The sequence below is a fragment of the Podarcis bocagei genome (genome assembly GCF_964188305.1).
Source record: "Podarcis bocagei genome assembly, chromosome: 11".
NCBI classification, from domain to species: Eukaryota; Metazoa; Chordata; class Lepidosauria; order Squamata; family Lacertidae; genus Podarcis; species Podarcis bocagei.
The window spans coordinates 23,560,256-23,578,408 of NC_138136.1; the positions used below are offsets into that span (position 1 = coordinate 23,560,256).

The 18,153-nt window shown below is 41.0% G+C and overlaps 2 protein-coding genes across 3 annotated transcripts in view; one reads left to right on the plus strand and one right to left on the minus strand.

Moving 5' to 3' along the window:
- Positions 1–253: 253 nt before the first annotated feature.
- LOC308597721 (uncharacterized protein) lies at positions 254–5,129 on the minus strand. The gene is made up of 2 exons (XM_081213757.1): positions 412–5,129; positions 254–376 (listed from the first exon to the last, which is right to left on the minus strand). The coding sequence occupies exon 1, from the start codon at positions 4,354–4,356 to the stop codon at positions 2,983–2,985; it is 1,374 nt and encodes a 457-aa protein (XP_081069883.1). The 5' UTR covers positions 4,357–5,129; the 3' UTR covers positions 254–376; positions 412–2,982.
- The window catches only part of EFNA5 (ephrin A5), a 225,319-nt gene continuing 211,162 nt past the window's right edge, over positions 3,997–18,153 (plus strand). The window contains exon 1 of one of the 2 annotated variants that reach the window (XM_081213874.1): positions 3,997–5,135. In XM_081213874.1, the coding sequence (XP_081070000.1) occupies positions 5,011–5,135 (125 nt within the window). In that variant the 5' untranslated portion in view covers positions 3,997–5,010. The remainder of the gene's footprint in view (positions 5,136–18,153) is intronic. The other variant, XM_081213873.1, reaches the window with a different exon arrangement.

The window sequence follows — 18,153 nt, forward strand, 5'->3', positions numbered from 1 at the left end:
CAGGACTGAAAACATCCCATGCCTGAGATCCTGCAAAAACCTTTGCCAGTCGGTGTAGATTATGGGGGCTAAATGAACCAGTGGTCTGGCTCACTATAAGGTATCACTTGTATTTATTATTCAGAATTTATATTGGCTATATGTAACATGCATTATATTATCCATTAACAAGCCAAAGGCAATGCATTCCAGACTTAAAGGTATTCTCAGTGTCATTCCTGAAATTCCCTGGCAATAACCAGTCTTAAGCTGCTTCTTCTTTTTAATGCTTTATACAGAATCAGAACATTTGTTAACATGATGATGATAATAATAATAAGCATTTTGGGGAAAGACACGACTATTGGGTTATATTTGTTTGCATAGTTCAAATTACCTGTATGTTATATTTGTTTGCATAGTTCAAATTGCATAACGGATGTGAATCCTGGAAATTAAAAAAAACACCCACTTCTTCATGGATCTTTTGATTCCATTAATTACAGACCAAGGTCAGAGGTGTTTATTGGCATGCACAAATAGTCTATAACTTTGACATCAATAATTGTTTAATGTCAGCAAGGGAGAGGACACCCAACTCTACAATTCTATGATCAGATGAGCTGACATTGGATTGGATGTTTTAGTCAATACACCCACAAGAATTGCTTTTGTTATGGCATTTGCTAATCCAATAGTCCCGTTAATAACTATTGACTTTTTCTTAAAAAAAATTGAAAGAAGTCAAGCTTACTTGATCCATAGTTATTCTGTCTGTACTGTACCTGTACATTATTCAGTGACAAGTGCAAAATAGACCCGGGACACTTTTCTTGCAGTCTGTTTCCTCACTTTAACACCTGTTAGTGAAAACTGAAACATTACTTTATTATTTATTTGATCCTTTTATATATGCAGGGCATGTGTTTGTATGTAATGAAAGAACAGCAAGAACAAGCAACAATAACAGAATATTACACCAGAGTCACACTCCCCCTGCTTTAAATCCAGAATGATTACAATAATTTTGAGCCCTCTCAAAATATATGTTAACAGTATTTTTGCCCCATGGCACATGCATTCAAAACATTCAGTCCCATTGATGAAAAAAAGGAAAACACTTCTTAATAAGCAACCAAATGCTCTTGTGCACTATCAACTATTGTCTTTGTAGCTAAGTTCTGTTGTAGTGTTTGGATCTACAGTTTGGCCTTGGACTGCCTTCAATCTGTTTAAAACAGGCAGTGCCTGTTATATAATGTTGAAAGTGGCTGTTGTGGTGCAACTGTGAAGGTTAACTGTTGTGTTCTTATGAGATAAGGCACAGTGGGCACAGGACATTATTGTGGCTACGTTTTAGGAGGTACTCCTAAAAGGGGAATTATCAGTGCCAGTAATATTTTGGAAGTAATAATGCAATCTATTTTGATACTTAGTTCCCATCTCCCTCCTAACTGCTGACACCACAGCATGCAACTATTGGGATAGCAACGAAGATGCTTCCACAGACAGACATCTATGTAGTGCTTATACCTAATTCAAAAAAGTTTTCTTAATGATAGGGAAACATAAATTTCTTCTTTATTTTTTCCAGGAGCAATTAAGGGCAAAGACAAAATGCATGGACATTTTGGTCCTGGGATATTTTTTTGTTTGCAACGTTTGAGGGTGAGTGGGTGAAGCAGGAATGAGAAGAAATTTTTGGATTCCCAGCCCGAGCCTTCAGACAGATTTAAACGGAAGTGATTTTTTTGAGTGTCGCGAAAATTCCTGTAGGTTTGAATTAAGAAATGCCCAGCAAATAAATGTGCGGCCTTAAAATCTGCCACTAGAGGGAGTCTGGGCACTTTCAAACGACTGAAAAGCCTAGAGAAAGCAGAGTAGGGAGCCAAGTGGATGAAAGACGAGAGAGTATGATGATGCTTGGGTGGGTTTTTTTTTTCTTTTTTGCTCATCTGCTGAAGAAACCACAGCAGATACAGCCACATCATGCTTGGAAAACATTTCGCCTCAAATTAAAAGCCAGCCGTTTCAAAGGAAGGAAGGCAACCTCAACCTCAAAGATTCCGGACACCAGAATGTGCGTCTCTCTTCCAAAGCCCCCCCCCCTATTTTCTCTTCCCTCCTCCCCACTTTTTCAGTTTTAGGAGGAAGAAAGGTTAACTCAAAGGGGGCTCAGGGAAGCGACTTCCTCGGAACTCCCTGTTCATGGATTGTTGCAGATCGCCACTGGCGATCACCCCTCAAATGGACATCAGCAGGGTGTGGTTTGATGCGAAGGCTGATTCGTGTGTAAACAGCACTCTCGTTTGCCTTCTGGAGGAAGGTCACCTGGGCTAGTTTCCCGGTAGCGCAGCGTAAGCAGGGCAGCTGCTGGCGGAGGGCGAGGCGAATGCCCTTTTAAGAATGAAAAATAGCTCCAGAAGGACCCCTGGCTTCTACTTCTCTCGATGCAAATAAATGTGAGAGGGGGAAAAGGGGTTTTCAGGTGAATCCCTTTGCCGCATTCAGCTAAATACTTAGCAGAGAGATCTCTCCGGCTGCGTGGATCTTGCTTTCAACTGCGCTACCCAAGCAGGGCAACCCCATCTCTCGCTTATAAACCCCTTAAATAAACTAATTTAAAGCCGCACTGCCGACCCGTCATTCAGCGGCGCAGAAAAGCATGGGGGGGGGGGGGAGAGGATTAAAAGCGGAACAAAGCAGCTCAGAAGTCTGTTTTCCAGACTGCTAAACTTTCAAAATGTTGATTATACACCGTGTGCGAGATTAGACTTGCAGCCTGTGGTTAGATCCCCTCTGATCTCGCAAACACCCACCCTCCCTCCAGCAGCTGATGCCGCAACCCCGTCCACTGGAACTGGGGAGGCGGCTTTCGTAACCACTCGCTCCCCCCATCTCGCAGGCAAGGAAAAGATCTCTCTCCCCCAACTCGATCCTGCGCCGTCTCCCGCGCGGAAACGGTTACCTGCGGCACCGAGGGAACCACTCCTTGTAATTCAATTAGTCAGGTTTTGCAGAAGGCGGGGCTTGCGCGGGGTGTCGTCTCTTTGGAACGCGGGGGCGGGGCGCCGGAGAGAGGCCACGCCCCTTTCCGAGGCACAGAACCCAATCGCATTGGAGAGAACGCCGGGGAAGAAGGCATCTGTAAGCAAACAGCAGCCCGGGCCGTGACTGGCTGCTCCGGCTCACTCCCCCCCCCCGCCAACCTCGCAAGTAAACTGCATGCAAAAAAATCCCACATGATCGAGCAGCAGCAGCGCCTTTGCTCCCAGCTAGCCGACTGCGCCTCTTCCGTGCGCGCGCGGGCGCGCACCCCCGCACCTCCACCAACGGAGGCTCTCTCTCTCTCTCCAGATTCGTCTCCTGACACCCAGACGCATGTGGATGTGTATATATATCTCTCTCCGGACACATCCCGTGTAGGCATCGATGCAGCTGTCTGTTGCGCGCAGGCACCGCCAACCCCGCCGGCCGCCTCGCTTTGCCTAGGCTGCCGCCGCCGCCGCCGGATTTACACGCGAGCAAGAAGCCGGTCGTTGCAAAAAAAAGAAAGGGGGCGTGACTATTTAAATATGTTTCCCCCCTCGTAAATTCTCTCTCTCTCCCCCCCCCTCCTTCTCCTCTCTGGCAGTCTGTTGACTTCTGCTTCTCCATTCCTCGTTGCGTTTTCCGATCCCTGCTGCTTCTGCGTTCGAGTTCTGCTTCCTTCGTTCGCCGGAGTCGCGAGAGAGACATTTGCCCGCTTCTCTCGGCGCTGCTGCTGCTGCAGACGGTTGAGAGCAGCTGCCTGCTGCCGGGCCAGACCCCGAAGGTGCCTCCCGCCCGAATGTAGTCGTCGGCGAGGGAGGCTTCTTCCTTCTCTTCACGCCTCCTCTTCTCTTTTGCAAAGTTGACGTTCGAGGGGCGACTTGGACCTTGGCCGGCTCCCCGAGACACTTGGCGAAGCTGAAAGGAAGCGAGACCGCCGCTGCCTCGCCTCGCCTGGAGGGCTGGGGAGAGGGCTCGGGCAGCAGCAGCAACTCCTGCCTTCCGACAGACGAGGCGCCGGCACCGCGAAGCAACAGCGGCGGAGTTGGCGAGGGGCGCGCGCGCTCTCTTCCCTTCTCCCTCAGCCGCTCCCTCCTCCCCTCCAACCCAGCGAGGGAAGCCGCTCCTGAGGCGATTCGGCGCTGACCTATCCTGAGGATTAGCCAACTCCTGCGCGGCATTCCGCCCCCTCCGCCCCCCAGTCCGGTCTGGGTCTTGTGGATTCCTCTCGCTTGTTGGTCGTCCGTCACCCAGGAAGAGAGGGGAAGGCGAGCGAGGCGCCTCAACTCCCCAACTCCAGCGAGCGGGAGGCGCCTCAGAAGTGGACTTCTCCTCACTCCTCTTCATTCTCTCTCTCTCCTCCCCCCCACCGCCCCGTTTCCTCCGAGGATTTCCTGCCCGCTTCTCCTCAGCCGGCCTCGGAGCGATCCCTTCAGAGCCCCTCGCGCCAAAAGGCGGGAAGAAGGAGGAGGAGAAGAAAGGCGCCTCAGAGAGAGAGAGGAGAGAGGGAAAGAAGCGCGAGGGCGGGCGAAAGGAAACCCCTCCGGCCAAAGGAGGCTTGGCCCGCGGGGCCGCCCATCGTGGGCGCTGGACGGGGGCCGGGCCGGTGCATGTCTCGCCCTGGGCTCGCCACAGGACTCGCCGCCTTGAAGGAGCTCCTGCCGCCGCCTCAGCCTCCGTCTGCTGCTGCTGCTGCCCAGTTCCCCCGGCCGAGGCGCGCAGACTCCCTGAGGATCCTTCCGCGGCGCAGGCTTTCCCCCCCGCGGGGGAATCTCCTGGCGGCCCCTCGCCCTTCTCTTTGTGTGTGTTTTTTTGGTGTCTTGTGACTCCGGTGTGGCTTTGTCTCCTTCCTCCCTCGTTCTCTCCTCCTTGTCGCCGTCTGCCTTTTGAGAAAGGAGCGCCTTGTCTGCCTCCTTCGCCCCTCTCTCTTTCTCCCCACCCCCCGATCCCCCCCTTGTGCTGCTGCCGCCGTGTCTGTGTGTGTCTCGTTGGCCGGGAGTGATGTTGCACGTGGAGATGTTGACGCTGCTCTTTCTGGTGCTCTGGATGTGCGTCTTCTGCCAGGATCCCAGCTCCAAGACGGTGGCCGACCGCTACGCCGTCTACTGGAACAGCACCAACCCCAGGTAAGGAGGGCGAAGGCGGCTCTCAGGCCGAGCCCCCGCCGATGCTTCTCAGGGATGCCGGGCTACCCGGGGCAGCGGCAGCTCGAGGATCGGATGTAGGAAGGGAAGGAACATGATGGGCTGCCTTCTCCCTTGGAAGCACCAGCCGTTGGGCATCCTCCAGCGGGGGAAACCCTTGCTTGGAAGAAGGGGACAAACTTTTCCTCCCTACTCTGTAGTTTCGGAGGCATCGCCCTGCGCCTTGTTATTTCTGGGTTGCATCAGCGCAGCTGATTTCCAATCCTTGGCTGTTGATCGTTCCTAAGGAATGCACCTCTTATCTTAGGCACGCATCTCTTAACTTGTAGTGAATCACTCCTGAGAGCAAATAGGTGAACTCATACACCCAGGAAGCGTGTGCCTGTGATATATATGTGTGTGTTTCCCTTAGTACCTTGCTACCAGGGGTTGTTTTTTCCCCCGTAGATCTTTTTTTAACAGAACAGAGAAATTCTAATCCTTTTACTCTAGCGAACTTTTTTTTTTTGCAAGTGTCTACAGGGAGAACATCAAACTTGTTCAGTGTCCTACGACTTTTGCCAGAGTGGTTCTGTTTTCGTTAGACTTAGTTTTTGTGGATTGTGGTTGCCTGTAGCCACATGTGGCACCTGTTCTGTGTCAGGGTTAGAGTCAGTAAAGGAGAAGTACTTCCCTTGCTTTCCAGCTACTCTTCTTTCCATCTCTTTGCCTGGGGCAAGAGTATATGAATCTTACTCGTAAGCTGACTTGGGTTAATTGAGTAATGATATCCCCCAAGTTTGAAATGTTTCAGTGCAGCCAGATGATCCCTAGACTTGCAGGTTTCTCATGGAAAAGGGCGTCTCAAGCTGTCAGAGCAAATTCAAGTCCAATGGTTGGTGATATTCTCACAATGCAGAGGAAATCTGCTGTGAATCTAGACTCCTTTATGCAGAGAGTTAGCATCATCAGGAGATGATACTGAGAGCTTGAGAGAGGATGTTCTCTTATGGGAGACATGTTTAATAATAAAACTAATTTAGGACAAAGTATCCAGTTAAGATTGTGTAAAAACAAACTTTCACTGTGTTCCTTTGTTCTATTTGCATTTCGATAAATATAGTAAGTGCAAATAAAACCTATTTTGTTATTGTTTCTAAACTCTCCCATCAAGATTGCATGGATGGATCTTCTTTGAATTAGGAAGTTTTGCTGAGCTGCTCACATCTCCCCCTTTTCAGTAGCAGAAATTACAATCTTTTCCCAGTGCTGCCCCAGTATGACTAAGGCACCTCAGTACTTTAGGAGTTGCTGTTTTTTGTTGGAGAGGGGGTTGCATTGTTAAAGTGGACAGGTAATTTTTCTTAGGTCTTCTAAACCTATCTTGCTACTTCAAGTGAGTTTCTGGTCATTTTATTTTATGTTATCTTTGTGCTATGCTGCTGATTTGGCTGCTTGAATTGAGATTAGCACATTGATTTTTGTCGCAGGTCATGTTTTTTTATAGATCTGTGGTGCCTGCCAAAGTCTGTTTTGCTCTGTATGTGAGAATGGCCTCAGAATATATGGTGCCAAAGTTAAAAACTGCTTGTTAAGTACCTTGAGTTCAGTAGACAGTTTGGCGTGTTAATTTTGTGTGGGGTACTTCAAGCAAAACAAACATTAATGCGGTAGTGTGTGTGGCAATTAATACTGTTCCCGCTACTTAATTTTCTTGGTGACAGTTATTAACAGTTGTGTTATCAAAACCTGCCACCTCTCTCCCATCATATCAAAGAGAAAACTGCAGCCACAAGTAAAACTGGTCAACTGTTACAACAGGCAGAGATCTGGAAGCTTTCCCTCCCAATATGTCTCTTCTTAAGGGTGATTGTCCCATCTTAGAATAAAAGTTAAAAAATGAAGTGTATTTGTTGAAGAAGGTGAAATAATAAACCGAATTCGCCTACTGTAGTTGTGAAACGGAAATGTTTGCTGCTTTGAATTTGACCAAATGACTTGCACATGTTGCTCTCTTGCGAAAATCAAAGCATCCTATTAAATGTTTGCTTCTCTGCCTGTTATGGTATTAATTAAAGATGTGATGTAGGTACAATACTTCACTGTAAATAATCCATGGAACATTGGGGTCAAAACTAGAGCGTTTAAACTAGTGAACATGGATGACGCCCATTTAAATGATAACTTTTGTGCCAATAAAATGGTGTGTAAGAGAGAGGAGATAAAAAAATAGCAGAGGAGTAATGAGTTATGGAACTTTTTAAAGGTTGATGTGGGAATAAATTCCTGAAACTAAGGGTTTAGAACACTGTACTATTGAAAGTGTTTTAAACTATAAGGCTCTTTCACAGTCACTATAAGCTCATAATTAACGCAATATAGTTTCTTTTCTTTTCTAGAATTGTTAACATATCTGCATACTTTATGTTCGCTGTTTGCTCTACTGAACATGAAAAACCCTGCTTCATAAGATATTAAAAGTTAAGAGAACTTGCCATGTATTTTTATAATTCATGGTTAAGGTGATGAAGTACTGCACCCATAATGGTATTATTTTTTAAAAGATGCCATCATAGGTTACAAGAATGAGTTTTTAAATTAATAAACTGGGCAACTCTTACAAATTGCAGAGTGATAGATGATGGCTATCACTTGACAAAGAAAATACTGTTTTTTAATGTATTGTACTTCAAATTTGGAAAACCACAAAAACTTTTGAGAAGTAATTCAAGTGCAAAATATTTATGTACAAGAACACTTAATATTTTGTGCGCAATTTCTGAAGCTTAATGTATATTCCCAAAAAGCTCATATATTTAGATTTTATATAATCCAAGCATCAAATATAGCATCAGAGAAAAGACTTCAAATTAAACAGATGAACAATAAATGACTTACCACTAAGTACTTTCAGAAAGAAGCCATTTTGCTATATATATGGGCCTCAATATGGTGCAGAAGTTGGTACACTTAAGTTTTTATATGGTCAGCGTATACATATGAAGGATAGACATAATTTTTTCAGTAGTATTTGGGTATTTTAGTAAAACTCTTCATCATGAAAGAGAAGCAGATCTTGGAATAATTGTACCTAGTTTTCCTTTCTAATGTAAGTTAATTGAATACATACAATTGTAACTAATATCAGTTAATAGTAGCGGTTAATCAGGACAGTAATTGTAAGTAATTTCTAAAATGGTTGGGTGATTTTACTTTAGGAAGTATTTGGCAAGTTGTCCTAAAAACTATGATGTACATAGTTTTGTGACTATAAATGACTATATATGGACATCAGACTTTATAGCTGTATTTATGGCTAAAACGTCTACATTGAAGAATTGTATGTAGAACAGCTGAATGCTGTTTGGAACCCTTGTACAATGATTGGGCAGCTTTGAGAGGTGAAGTATAGGCTTCTGAAGCAAATGAGTATTATGTTTCCCGAAAATTGCATAAAGAAATCATTTTCTGTTTTAGGGCTTTATCCTTCAAATACTTAGTGTGTCAAGCAGACATTGCAGATGGTCTACGATCCCTAGTGCTGTGTTTTGCACAACTGTCTCCCCATTTGCAATATCTAGATTATATCAGGCTGCATAATGTACAAAAGCTAGCTAACACTGCTTGCTTATATAAGTAATTACGTTAAAGTCAAACATGCATTAAACCTAGGAATATTTGTATACCTATAAATAAAAACTAATTATATTTCCACACTGGTGCACGTGTAAGCTTGAGTAAAAAAATTACACTTTTAATTATGCATTTTGAGAAATATAAAATTTTGCCAAATGGCGCTTATCTAATGGACAGTGCAGTCCTATGCATGTTTACACTGAAGTAAATCCAACTGTATTCAGTAGAGCGTAATGTGTGTATGATTATAGTCTTGGGCTGCAATCCCATGCACACTTGGAAGTAAGTTCTGTTAAACTCAGTGGGGTTTAATTCTGAGTTAGACAGTTATAAAATCAAATTGTCAGATACACTAAGACTGGTTGCCACAAATATTGCTTTATCAGAGTTGTTGTGAAGGAGACTGCATAAGTGTAAAATGTGCCATGTATCATTTTCAAAACACTGTAGGTTTTGTTGCAATGAAGAGGGCCTTGCACACATTTGATATGAGTTTTTTCCTGATCCAAGTCTCACTGAAATTAATGGACTTAAGTGCATTCTTAAGTTGAACCTTGCACTTAATTCCTTCACTGTGTAACTCAGGCCTTAAAGTAGGTTAGCTTTCAGAGATGCTATTGCTGTTGAATGCTTTCAGTTTTAACTGAATTTGGCAGTTTCTCAGAAATATTCAGGCAAGTGGTTTGCAGAGGGGTTCTACTTTATTTTATTTCCAAATCCTACATCATTTCTCTGTGTATTATTAATACTATTGTATGAAAAAAAGCCTTTGTGGTTAAATGGGAAGACCTAACTTTGTGTAGTATGAACCTATTAATATTTCCTCTAAAGTCCCACTATCTTAAGTGTTGTAGGGATTGCAGTCTCTATTTGAAGTAGATATATAGGGTTGCAGTGTTAGTTTCTTAAGAAAGTCTATTTATGTATAAGGAATATTAATATTTCAAATGCTAATTTTATTGGCAACTACAATCTGGAGGGACTGCTATCTCAAAATCAGTGAATTTCTTGTGATTAAAAGTGCAAAGAGAAAGCATTTAGTAGGTCGTTGAATGCGGTTTACTTGACTGTGTTGCCCTGAAAATTGTGGCCCTGAAAGGCCTTTGGTATTTTAAAATGGACTCCCATACTGTTCAGCTTCTCACTTGGAAACCTATCCAGTGAGCCATAGCTATATGTGCCTTCCTCTTTAAAGGAGATGGTACTGACCAGAGGGATGAAAAAATATCACCTGCCTAATTATTTTCCCATTTTACTCTTTTGCAAGGAAGCAAGCAAATTCTTAATGGTGATACGTCATTGTGTTGGACACAACAGCCTAATCTACTGTGAGGGGCAGACAGGCAAATATGCTCCTTACTGTCCATTTCCTCAATATTCCGGCTTATGCTGGGATGAGAAAACAAATGAATGCAGTGAGTCCATCAGGAATCCTGACCTTTTTGCTTTTGATGACTTAAAGATGAGACATGGCTACATACAAGGACACTGTTGTAAGGGGAAATGTAATGTTAGAGAGATACAGAACTGAAAAATAAAAGAAGCAATAATGCTTCTAATATAAATTGACAAAGTATTCTCATTTCTTAAGACCCAAACCTTTTATAGGAATATTTGTTAACTTGGATTTCAGGTATGCTTTTTATTTGTTTACAAACTGAATAGGCACAGTTCAACAAAAGTTAAATACTGAACATCACATTCCCATTCTGGTCTACCCCAAAGTAAACCCCATTGAGTTCAATGAAGCTTACTCATTGTGAGTATAAGATTGCAGCCTAAATCCCAGTGATTTTCATAGCTCTGTTTCAGTAGAAGAGTTAGTCTTTGAATATTTACCATTGTAAGCAACAGGATTTGAGTGCTTCGCCTTGGCTGCATCATGACTTTTATTTATTGACTGGGATCCTAAATTGACAGCTGTTCTCTCATTATTTTGTATCTTGCTGTCATCAGTAAGTGTCTAATGTATATGAAACTATGGGCCACTGTTGGTTGTTAAAATATGACTCAATATAAAATGCATTACATTGCTAAAGTATTGGAACTTTTATTATTATTATTAGTATTAGTATTATAAAAACTATACAAGAATAGATTATGGGGCGATTCTCTTATTACTAGGCGGGAACAGTACTTAGAGATACTTATGACTATCCAAGATGATAAATTCAGCTCATATTACTGCTTATTTTTATTAGATTGTATTAAAATGCCAAATAAACAGTTCCTTATATGTTAGCTATTCGGCATATATTTATTCAACTTCTGGAATTGTTTTAACCTAATTTTTCAGAGGTTGACAGTGATGTATTTACTTTTGAGAACAATTTCCTTTTATATACATTTCTCTTCCATTTATGTTTAAATGTGTAGTCATTGAGAAATTAGATGCTGAGTTTATAAGAGAAATATTTTTAAAACGACTTTCTAGTGATATTACAACTGTTGAAATATAACTCGAGTGTAATACCCATCATCATACACAAAAATAGACATTGTTCATCTTCCAACATCTGAATAGCACTGGATGAGCTTTGTAGACATTGTAATAGAATCAACTAGAGAATAAGTAAGTACTTATACTTTTGTCCCCTCAAAAGCAGAAAAATGAGAACTAATGTGTGATGTTCAAGTAAATCCAACTCAGAATAGATAAACTGAAATTGATTGATTTTGGTGGGTTTACTCTGAGTATGACCTACTTGAAAATAAAATAAATACCATTCTCCTTTTACAGTGACTATTACAGCACTAATCATAAAGACACATTATAATGTCTTCTTTCTGTGTTGCCATCTTTGATATAGTTGATGGTTGAGTGATGGAAATGTACTGTCAAATTCTTATTTGTCATTCCAGCGGAAAATAAAATTTAAGTCAAATTTTTGTTCTTAAACCTTACTAAAAGTTCAGAGTCTAAATTTGAAGTAAAAACCTGCTGGTGTTTTATCTTCTGACTGAAGAGCTTTTGTCTTCTGTAAGTTATTGGGGGTGGGGGGGCAGGAAATCCAGTATCTTTCTGAAAAATGCAGTGAATGAAAGAAGTGCTTGGGAATACAGTAAATAACTGAACAACAATTATTAAAATTACACCAATAAGTGGAGATCCTGGGGGTGACTTGTATGTACCCAGTTCAATTGCTGCCTATATCGATTCCTGAGTTAAAAGCATACATTGATTGGGGAATTAAGTGCAAGAGTTGATGAAAGAGAAAATACTGCTAGTATGTACCTGAAGCTGCCCCTCCCTGACTTCACTTTGACTTTCTCTTGCGTGTAATCCCCAAACCTCTTTTTTAAAAATAAAATAATGAGCTTGGAAGTTTAAAGAGAAGTTTGAGGATCTGGACTGGATTGGGGCAAGCGAGGGGGCAGTTTATGATGGGGAAACACTGGGACAAAAAGTAAGTTGTCCTGTAGCTCCTGGCTCTTAACAGAGCCGTATAAAATACTGCTAGGCAATTTATCATCAGTTTAGAAGGAACAGATATTGAGTAACTCCTATATGCATTTTGTATTATATGACCAATCCCACAGATTTCCAATTTGTGCATGTGTGTTCATGCCTGTGTGCGCACACACAATTCTTAGGCAAGGAGCTGTGTTGCCAAACTGCTGATGCCATTTCCAAGGCTAGTTTTTACTCTCCAATTTAATTCAGTTCGCGTCAAGCTCTTTTTGAAACCTCCATTTTGGATGGCTCTATTCTATTCAGCTCTTGTGAGTAGTGAAATGGGGAATGGAAAGACTACATAGACTAAAACATTAGATGTTTGGTGTTCTGAATTATACAATACAGTATATGTATGAGGTCTCTATTTTGCCTTTGAGTTTACTGAAACCATACTGAAATGCTATAGCATAGCTTTAGCACTGCATATTAATTCAAAGTCATCTTGTTCTGTGTTTAATATGCTGTTTTCATCGTCTAGTTAGCTTTTTGTTTGAATACATATATTTTTAACAAGTAAAACTGGCTTTAGTTTAACATTGGACATAATTTCTGCATACTCGGCAAATTTCCCCTTTATTCCTATTTCCTATCATGAAGGAAACAACATTTTAATTTTTAAATATATGAATAGCAATTAATATGCTAGAGCACAGTGAATATTAAAGTACAATTTCACACATACAAATTTGGATGGAATCCTTGGCCTCTATTCTGGCACAGAAGTACTACTACTTTATACCATACACTATACAAAATAATACGATGGTTTTGCTTTTAACATCTTATACTTTGCTTTGGGTTTGTCTTATTATTCCAATTATTGGAGTGTGTTGTAACATTTGGTGGCGAGCTGTTTCCTTAGAGGCAGAGGAATATTGAACAAGAGAGTAATAGTCAATATTTCAATTATCTAGTTTTTGCATTCCAGGTCAGCTTATTTTGCGAACATAATTAAGTATATGTTTGGGTTGCATTGTTTACTGATTTGTATAGGACTCAAGCAATGGTTGAAAGTTGGCTCATGTTGAAAAATGGAATTGCCTTCAGATTCAGAAATACTCTTTCTGCCTTGGATCCAAATTTCCCATAGGGTGGCATCTCCCACTGGGGTTGGGAGCGGCTGGAGAAGGGGAAGGTGTCTTTTGCATATACCTTCCCACACCGGTGCCCTATTGAACAGTGTTAGAAGAGGTGTTGGATTTTGTAGGAGGAAGGGGGAATTTCTTTTGTCTTGCAGGAGTTGGATCCACAATTGGATCTTCCAAGAACAGAAGGTCCTTTCCATTGGTAGAATGAACCCATTATTTCTTTACAATTCCCAAAAGATGCATAATATATGCTGATCGTAATAAATAATCACCAAAACAATTGTTCACATTTCGTTTCTCAAACATTTTTGAGTTTTATAAATTACCACCTTACAGCCATATCCTTTGTTTAGTTTCTTGGTCCAAGCCTTTAAGTTTGCCATTTGTTTCGTGAATATGGATAATTCTGTCAGTACTAAAATGGCAACATTGCAGTATTTTGTGAGGCTAATAACATGTAAACTTAAGCACGATTCATTTCAGTGGATTTACTGTTGAGATAATATAGAAATATATGCTGGTTATCACCGAGATGGCATTAGATATATTCCTATAGAGTGGATGTCAGTATTTGCAGAATCCTTCATTAGCACTACTTTGGACTTAAAAAAAAGAGATACCCACATATTTAAAATCTTAAAACTGTTGCCTGTTTAGCCATAGTGGGCTTAATAAGGCAGGATCTATCAGCACTGGATGTGCATGTGTTGTTTCATGAAAGAGAGAGAGAGAGAGAGATGTTGAAATCTGACACATAAGCACAGCATGGTTGCTGCATTGGCACATAAAGTCCCCTGCAGCCACCAGAATGGCAAACTGCATATTTTTTTATGTTACTGATATGAAAGACAGCTAGATGCTGAACCCAGTATTGATTCCACAGCTATTTGCAAGCTTTCAGCATGATGGTCAACAATACAACTTAATAAACCTACTACTAAGGATTATGCTTGATGTATCTAGGGGATTTGTAAACTGCTGCATAGATTTTCTCCCTCTTGGGTTAGGATTCTGTGGTAATTCTTCCTGGGAGAAGAATTTGTAGGATAACTTAATGAACATTGTGAAGGCAAAACTCTTGCAAGAAAAATGCTGTTGCTATTGTAGCCTTTTTTTAAAATAGAAAGAGAGATACATTTTTCAACAAGAAATCAGAACACTAGTCCAAACAGGCTTCTGCCTTCTGCATCAATGTGAGCGCTATTGTTTCCTGATTGTGCTACTCTTGATAAACCCATCCAGAAGCAGAGCCCAGAAAAAGTTCTAGGACTCCATGTTATGGCAACAGCCTCCTTTATTTGTTTACTCTTGTTGGTTCAATACATTTTACATCTTTTTACCATTCTTTGGTAGCTTGGCTTATTAAAAATTAGTGATCCATCACTAAGAGGGGTACAGTACAAGTGGTGGTTGCTTCTGACAGGGTTTTTGTGCCAAGCAACAGGAAATAATAGGGATGAAAAAGCTGCCAAAAGTGTGTCTCCCAGTTGCTAATTAGGTGAAAAAGTACCGCAACAACTAGAAGAGCTGCCATGGCAGGCAGAGACGATTTCTTCTAAATATTGAATAAATATTACTGAATGGCAAATTAAAGGGATACGATAGCCCAATGTAGTTATAACTGTTTATGGAGCTTCCCTTCCCATCAGCTGGTTTTTTTGAAATGTATAATGCTCTTGGGGGGGGGGGTTTAGTGGAACAATGTTTATCTTGCTGACTTTATCATCAATTACTTGAACTTTTTAACAAGCACCAACTTTAGTATCACTAAGGAATGTATTAGTGTAATGTTAGTAATGGGGGGAAGGGATGTAGTTCCTCTCTCCCAGTCATTTGGGCAATAATTGACTATGAAAGTAAAACAAGCTATATATTTATTTTAATTTCTGGTATCCAAGGCTGCCAATCACTCCTGGCACAGACCATGCAATGGCTGCAGTGACCATAATTAGCACGGTTCCCCTAACAGTGGGAAAGGCAGGGGGTGCTTGCAGAGCTATAGCTGTCATGGGAACGATTAAAACAACTAATTGCATATTGGGCTGCTACCATTTTCAGACTGGCATTTTAGAAAATCATCAAATTCATGCTATACACGCTATTTGACTCGATAAAGCTGTATCATGTTACTGCCTCATTTGCTGTTGCTTTTTTCTACAAAATAAAAACCAGCTAATTTTTGGGTGATTTCAAGATTCCCCGCCCAATCCATATTTATCCTATCCTGTATGGTTGCTGTGTTTCAGATAGATTATATAAATAGATAAAAAACTAGTAGACTAAGATTAAAAATAGACTAGTCAACTAAGGGTGCAATCTTTTGTTTACTTCCCTTGGAGTTAATCCCATTGAAACTAGTGGAATTGTGAAGATCATTTTTCTTCTTGAATGCATTTTTGGGGGTCTTTAATATTTATTTATTTTTATTTCAGCAATTTATATTCCCATTAATCACCGTAATCTCTAAACTAGGGGTCGGCAAGGTTTACCTCGCCTGGGCTGGTTCACTCCAGCGGAGATCCCTCTGTGGACCGGATTGTGCATGTTCATGAATGTGTGCGCCTGTGATTTCTGGTGTCTGTATTTGCGCAGACATGATTTCCGGTGCTGTGGAAGTGAATCCCCATGCCGCGCCGGTTTAGCACAGCACGCGGGGACTCGCTTAGCAGGCTGCTCGGTTTGGGGGTGACTTGTGGGTTGGTTAAACAACCCCCGTGGGCCACTTGTGGCCCATGGGTCTTAGGTTGCCTACCCCTTCTCTAAGTGATGTACAAGTAATTCAGTACAGTAAAGATCAAAAATTAAAAGTATTAGAGTTCTGTTAGAATACCTGCTGGAAAAGAAAAAGCTGGAAGTTCAATAGTAAGGGGTCTGTCTGACATTAGTGGAAAGGGAGTTCCTTAAAATTGGGCCCACAATTCTGAATCACAGAATCATAAAATTGTAGAGTTGGAAGGAACCCTGAGGATCATCTAGTCCAACCCCTGCAGTGCAGGAATATGCAGCTGTCCCATATGGGGATCAATCAAACCTCCAAGCTTGGTGTGATCAGCAGCACACTCCAACCAACTTGGCTATCCTGAATGCACGGCTCCTGGTGTAAGCTTTTGTATAAAATTGCTGTCTACATGTGTAATCATACAGACCGCTAATGGGGCAAATGTGAAGGATGTTATAGTTGAATTTAAACACAAAGTCAGATGCTTAGTTTCTCATCCATTGGAATGGCGATATGACCGCTCTTGGGTTTCTGTGACTTTCATCTGTAGAAAACAAAGCCAAGCCTATTTCTACTTTTTATCTTGTTCCATTTAGACTGCAGTTCTTTATGTATTTATAGGACTTACTTTTGAGTAGACCTGTGTAAGGATCATACTAAAAGTTTAGGATCTCAAAAGATTTGCTTGCAAAAAAGTGCTTTTGTGCAGAAAGTTCCTTTTCTCTGGTGGTTTTTAGGTAATATCAAATGCCAATACAGATGATACTCATCTCTTTGTGTTTGTGCATTGTATGTGTGTGCATGTGTGCAAGAGGCTACAGTACGAAAGGTGACTAGAAAAACCTAGAATATGTGTGCAACAGTATACTCTATTTTTGTCCTTGAACTACTGCTAATGTACAAAATACATGCAGCACTGCTGTTGCGTATTGTATCAGTATAAAATTGTTGTTGGGAAAGTAAATGCAAACTAGTTATTTTACTAACAAACACTGCAATCAATATATTTGTGTCCCATTTGTAAAAACATTGTTGCATCTCATCTGAAAGACTAATTTTCCCCCCCTGCTACAATACTTCTTTTGTTTCATTTTTTCCTGCAACTGAGTAACACAACTACCCCTTTGGAAGTCCACACTTAAAATTACTTTATGTGCATGTTATATTATTTGAGAACAGAATGCCAAAATAAAACACCTAAGTGACATTAAATATTTGATCTTTCCAGGCTGTGGAAATTAGTGGGAGCTGCTCAGAAGCCCGCAGTGCTTGAAAATGTGCATTTTCCCATCTAAGCAACTTGATTCTCTCTTAATGTTAATGCTAATGGTGCAATCGTAGTATTTTTATGGGAGCTTACTCTCAAGCAACTATGTTTATGATTGCAGCCTGAATTTTTAACTGCTTCCATTGAATAAATTGTGTCAAAATAATTCCAGGTATTGTTTCCATTTAAATCAATGAAGCTGTTCCTTTGATGTTGGCTGGTATTATAAAAATCCAGCTGTTCAAAAAGGTGCCTATTCTTCCTAATCTAATTGTACTAGGTGATGACCATTGTGGTGGATTCTTGCTGAATTGCTACCTTCTCACACCCTTGCAGCTGTGTGCTTACATATATGCTGGTCTTGGGTGTTAGACTCAGAGTTTTATATGTAATAGATTTTTTTGGCTGAGTTCAGTCAGCTATAGGTGTGAGAAATGTCCAAATCTTTATCTGGATTTTTATTAGATTCTAGATGAAACATTTCTTTTTCTTGATTCAATAGTGTATTCAATGCTGAAGGATAAGCGAGAAATTGAATACTCATAGCCTTTACACAGTAATTCAGTGGTGTCCAAACTTTTCCCAAAGAGGGCCAGATTTGATGAAGTGAAGGGCTGTGAGGGCCAACCAAGGTTGTTCAGCATTTCTTAGGATTGAAGTTATTGAGGTGCGTTTTTTAAAAATTTCTCTTTATTAATTTTCATACACACATATACACACATATGTACAGAAAATAAATTCTTCACGGAAAAAACCAATAATAAGAACAACATAACTTAATTATAACAAAACAAAACAAAACCAAAAACAAACATGTAAGTTATTGACTTCCCTCCACCTCAGTTTTGGGTTAT